This window comes from Podarcis gaigeae, assembly GCF_964106915.1.
Source record: "Podarcis gaigeae genome assembly, chromosome: 10".
Lineage (NCBI taxonomy): Eukaryota > Metazoa > Chordata > Lepidosauria > Squamata > Lacertidae > Podarcis > Podarcis gaigeae.
In genome coordinates, this window is record NC_139686.1 from 1,911,992 (window position 1) to 1,917,991 (window position 6,000).

General features: G+C 50.5%; 1 protein-coding gene across 1 annotated transcript; it reads right to left on the bottom strand.

Annotated features, from left to right (window-relative positions):
• Positions 1-2,618: 2,618 nt before the first annotated feature.
• Positions 2,619-3,584, bottom strand: LOC310825838 (olfactory receptor 5T7-like; the record flags this gene model as incomplete). Its single annotated transcript, XM_083699660.1, has 1 exon — positions 2,619-3,584. Exon 1 carries the CDS (start codon positions 3,579-3,581, stop codon positions 2,619-2,621), a length of 963 nt encoding a protein of 320 aa, XP_083555786.1. The 5' UTR covers positions 3,582-3,584.
• Between the last annotated feature and the right edge of the window lie 2,416 nt (positions 3,585-6,000).

The window sequence follows — 6,000 nt, forward strand, 5'->3', positions numbered from 1 at the left end:
CAAATGTGAATATTAGGAGAACATTGCACTAAAATGCTGATGGACTCTCAAGAGGACATTAAAAAAGAAAGAAAAAAGATTCCCAAACTGATGTGGAAATGTATAGATCTGAATTTTGGAGTTGAAAAATGAGAAATGGAGAGAAACCTGAAACTGACCCAAGGAAGGTGCTTAACACTGTGGGAAAAAAGATGTCACAGGTTTGCTCTCCTGAATGTCAGCTGAACATCAGGAATCTAAGCTTATTTCTTCATTTTTCAAGTTGTTTTAAACATCAGGAACAGTATTACATAGCAGCAGATAAGGAGTTTGCCTGGATTTAAACGAACTGGTGCAGACAGACGAGTGATTCCTCCCCAATCACCCCAATGGCAAATAAAGAATTTCCTAAGTTTGGAGGTTACTTTGTGGCTCCCTTCATTTCTCTGCTCCTCACCTGGCATCTTCCTGCCGAATGAATTTGGATGACGGCTATGACAGCTGCTGCTCTGGGACAGGTGAGGAGACAGTTTCGGATGCTGATGCTCCTTCCAGGTGAGCTGGTGAGGAGAGCCAGGCAGGAGGATTCTACGGCCAGAGAAGGTGAGGGGAATGAAGAGGATGGGTGGGTTGCAGGATCCCTACCTTTCCTCCTGTCAGAACGAGAGACACACCTGGCTGTCACTCATTTTCTGCCCAAAGAAAGGTCTCCATTTCCTCCTGACCCAACACACCATCCTTCATGCATCCCCACATACCTTAAAACTGACCCAGTGTCCTGCCTGTATCCTGTGGGCCCCAGTCTGGAAGGTAATATGGCTTTTATTGTTTGAGGAGCCCCTGGAGAACATGCATTTGCATCACAAGGAATGAAGATCAAGGAGTCCAGGGGGAAAAAATAATCTCCCCTCTTGCCCTGGGCTTCCTTTTTCCTGGCAGAAAACACTGGCATCAAGGGTATGGGGTGGAGCCCAAGGGGGTTGCAAACAGCCGTGTTCAAACGAGGCCCTTAGGGACAATTCAGTTTGCAATTAAGGTGATCCTATCTAATTCACACTTTCTGGAACACAGGCTTTGAAATTTGCACTTGTCCAGATTTTGCAATAATAATAATAATAATAATAATAATAATAATAATAATAATAATAATAATAATAATAATATGCCACCTACCTAACTGGGTTGCCCCAGCCAATTTGGGCAGCTCCCAACAAAATATGAAAAACACAGTAAATGCAGTCAATTAATGTGTATAAAAATGCATGAAGTAGGAGAAAAGGTCTAGACAGAAAACCTAGACAGCATCTTAAAAAGCAGAGACACCACCTTGCTGACAAAGGTCTGTATAGTTCAAGCTCCGGTTTTCCCAGTAGTGATGTATGGAAGTGAGAGCTGGACCTTAAAGAAGGCTGATCGCCGAAGAATTGATGCTTTTGAATTCTGGTGCTGGAGGAGACTCTTGAGAGTCCCATGGACTGCAAGAAGATCAAACCTCTCCATTCTGAAGAAAATTAGCCCTGAGTGTTCACTGGAAGGACAGATCCTGAAGCTGAGGCTCCAATACTTTGGCCACCTCATGAGAAGAGAAGACTCCCTGGAAAAGACCCTGATGTTGGGAAAGATGGAGGGCCCAAGCAGAAGGGGATGACAGAGGATGAGATGGTTGGACAGTGTTCTCGAAGCTACAAACATGAGTCTGACCAAACTGCGGGAGGCAGTGGAAGACATGAGGCATATTACTATTACTATTACTATTACTATTACTACTACTATTATTATTATTGTTGTTGTTGCTGCAAAATCTGGACAAAATCTGGCATGCTCCGGTCCACGGGGTCACAAAGAGTCGGACACGACTAAATGATTAAATAGGAGAAAAGGTGTATTTATTGTTGCTGCTGCTGCTGCTGTTGAATTTATATACTGCCATACACCTGAAGGTCTGAGGACAGTTCATAGAATATTTTACATGGAATCGTGTTGGGAGACAGTGTATATGAAACAAAATCACATTCAAAATTACTTTGCACTAAGATACTAGCGATTTTTCAAGAAGATTGAAAAACAACAACTACACAAACTAACGTGGAAACAAGGAGATCTGAACTTAATAGTGAAAAATTGAAATATTTCCCATATTGTTCTCAAGGGGCTAAACAGAAACAGGAGAACACAACAAGAACAAACGTTAAAGGATTGGGGGACAGTCTGAGCTTTGAGGCTGGCTCCCCTTGTGACAGTGCGCCATGTTGAATCTGGCAGCTAAGCAGCTCTTCAGACTGGGAGACGATGCAGTTGCTGAACTAGGTGTTGGACACAAGACCCAGTGCAGAACCATGACCTAATTATTTGGAATCTGTCTAGTAATGTATTGCTGAATTAAGTCTAACCAATGGGAATATGGTGTTAGCAGTGGCGTAGCGTGGGGGGGTGCAGGGGGGCTGGGCCGCACCGGGCACAACATCTGGGGGTTAGAATTAGGAGGCGCAAATCCATGGGTTTGGGGGCGCAAATCCACGGGTTAGGGGGTGCAAATTACTTGCCTTGCCCCGGCTGCTGACAACCCACGCTATGCCACTGGGTGTTAGCCACTGTACTTTGACCCCCAAGGGAAATTTCTCCAAAGGCAGGAGACATTGTTAGTGAGGAAGATCAGAGCCCTTCTTCAAGCCCCCCAGAACCTTCCTCAGAGCTTCCTTCACCTCCTTGTTGCGGAGGCTGTAGATGACAGGATTCAACATGGGGATGATGATACAATAGAGAGTGGAGATCAGGGTGTCCACTTCCAAGGAGTAGCCTGCGCTCGGGCGGTTGTAGTTCACGTTGGCCATCCCAAAATAGATGATGACCACAACTATGTGGGCGGCGCAAGTGGAGAAGGCTTTTCGCCTGCCAGTGTTTGAGCGGATCCGAAGGATGGCTGACAGAATGAAGATATAGGAGATGACCACCAGGAGGAAAGTCCCCAGGCTGACAAACACACTTGCTACATGAAGGGCCATCTCATTGACGTAGGTGTTGCTGCAGGCGATTTGCAGAAGAGGAGGGACATCGCAGAAGATGTGGTGGATCTGGTTGGCCCCACAGAAGGCCAGGTTGGTGGAGAGCACGGTGTGAATGGTGGAGGCCAGGAGGCCACAGGTCCAAGAAGCAGTAGCCAGAGGGACACAAACTCTTCTGCTCATCAGTTGAGCATAGCGCAAGGGTTGACAAATGGCGGCATAGCGGTCATAGGCCATGACAGCCAGCAGGGCGCACTCGGTTGCAGAAAATATCATCAGGAAGAACATCTGGGCCATGCACTGGTTGTAGGAAATGGTGTGTCTCTGGTGCAAGAAGTTCACCAGGATCTTGGGAATGGTGACAGACGAGTAGCAGATATCTATGAAAGCTAAATGGCTGAGGAAAAAGTACATGGGGCTGTGGAGGCGGGAATCTAGCTGGATCAGTGTGAAGATCACCCCATTTCCCAGCAGGGTGAAGAGGTAGATGGCCAGGAAGAGCAGGAAGAGGAAGGACTGTCCCTTGTGGACCCCAGAGAAACCCAAGAAGATGAGTTCGGTCACCACCAGTGTCTGATTGCTGCCTTCCATGGACTGCATCAAGGTCAACTCTGAGAAGAGAACCAGGAAGGAAGAGAGAGTGGGCAAAAGCTGTGTTGGTGATGTGGAATCTTTCCTTCTTTATGAAACAATCAAGACAAAAAGCCCCACACAAGTTCTTAGGGGCAGGGCTTTCCAATCAGAAGGTGCAGTTGCTCAAGTGGTTAGGTTACTCTGCACAGAGACACACGCAGAGAGAGCTCTCCCCTTTTGATGCTAACTACTATCCTTTGCGGGACGCAGGTGGCGCTGTGGGTTAAAGTCTCAGCACCTAGGACTTGCCGATCGAAAGGTCAGCGGTTCGAATCCCTGCGGCGGGGTGTGCTCCCGCTGCTCGGTCCCAGCGCCTGCCAACCTAGCAGTTCGAAAGCACCTCCGGGTGCAAGTAGATAAATAGGGACCGCTTACCAGCGGGAAGGTAAACGGCGTTTCCGTGTGCGGCTCTGGCTCGCCAGATGCAGCTTTGTCACGCTGGCCACGTGACCCGGAAGTGTCTCCGGACAGCGCTGGCCCCCGGCCTCTTGAGTGAGATGGGCGCACAACCCCAGAGTCTGTCAAGACTGGCCCGTACGGGCAGGGGTACCTTTACCTTTACCTTACTATCCTTTGCAGTAGGAGCAATTGTTGATCCAGACATCACTGGAGGAGATTTGGTCTTAGGGGGCAGAAGTAATGCTGTACTGGGGAAACACTGAATGGAATACCCTGAACCGACCCCTTAAGCTATTCTTGTTGTAAGACAGTGGTGGCCAGACTTGGCCCTCCAGCTGTTTTGGGACTACAATTCCCATCATCCCTGACAACTGGTCCTGTTAGCTAGGGATGATGGGAGCTGTAGTCCCAAAACTGCTGGAAGGCCAAGTTTGGCCACCACTGTTGTAAGACCTCTGAGCAGTTATGACAACACTCTGTAGAACACTAGGGGGGCACTAAATACCTGTTTGCTGATTTGAACAAAGAATTTGCATTTCTCTCTCTCTCTCTCTCTCTCTCTCTCTCTCTCTCTCACACACACACACACACACACACACTGTATCTTTGCAGCGTTCATGCATCCAGCATGTGCATTTTGCTTCCAGAGTTGGATCTCTTAGCATCTCTGTAGCAATTATTGATCAGTCTGATAGGCTGCTGTTCTCAGAATTAAAGTGCTTAGCTCAACTTGCTGCTGTTGTATTTGGGAGATTTACTTCAGTAACACTTTCATATATAACTGTCAGGGGTTCAGAAGGAGAGACACAGGAGGGGGAGCAAATGGAGAGTGAGGAGGAGGAGTACGAGGGGGGCGCAGGCAGTGACAGTGGCCAGAGTTATTCCACAAGCCTCTCTAGCGAATCGGAGGACTCACAGAAGGGAGCGCCGGTGGCCAGAGCAAGGGAGATTCCAAGGGAGAAACCTCAAGAGGGAGGGGCCAGCGGGGAGTCTCTGAACAGCAGCTGGAGATCAGGGCCAGCGTCTCCACCAGAGCGCAGTGGGGAGGGGGAGTCCCAGGAGTCGGGACCAGTGTCCTCACCACCAGAGGGAGGAGAGGAGTCAGGTTTGGCAACACCCACATCAGGAAGCGGGGAAACGGTCAGAAGGAAAGTCACCGGCTGGGCGCGCGCGCCAAGTTCAAATGTACAGGAGCGCGGCACAGCGGGGAGCCCGGGAAGGGAGCCAGGTCCTAAAGCCCGCCGGAGGGAGGGGCAAGACTCAGGAGGCTCCGCGTCAGAGGAGTCCAGGAAGGAGGGAACCCCAGAGGGCAGAAGGACCCAACGCAGGAAAGAGCAGCGCAAGAGGTGGAGCCGGGCTAGAATCTTAAACTGGTGTGGGTGGAGCAGTGAGTCAGAGGGGACTTAGCCGGTCTAGCGTTAAGACGTGGGCATGCGCGTCAGCCACGGTGGACCTGGACGCGGTGCGCCGCGCGCTGCAAACGGACTCGTTCGCCCGAGCCAAGATGGAGGAGGTGTGCAGTGGCAAGGCGAGGGGCGACAAATTCCAAGTGCGAGATGGCCTGCTCCTACGCAAGGGAGTCCTCTACGTACCAGGAGACAGCCTCCGCGCGAAGGTCCTGCAACAGCTGCACGACGCGCCCAGCGCGGGGCACTTCGGCAAGGAGAAGACGGTGGACTTAGTAGCCAGAGACTTTTGGTGGCCTAAGATGCGGGGGGATGTCGCGGACTATGTCAATAGGTGCGACACCTGCCAAAGGGCTAAGCCTGTGCACCAGCCGCCGGCGGGCCTGTTGGAACCGCTACAGACACCGTTCGTACCGTGGGAGAGGGTAGCCCTGGACTTTGTCACAGATCTACCCAGCTCAAGGGGCAAGACGGCAGTGCTCGTGGTAGTGGACCTGTTCACCAAGATGGCCCACTTCATTCCGTGCGCTAAGGTGGCCACGGCCGAGCAGACCGCTAAGATGTTCATAGACCACGTGTTC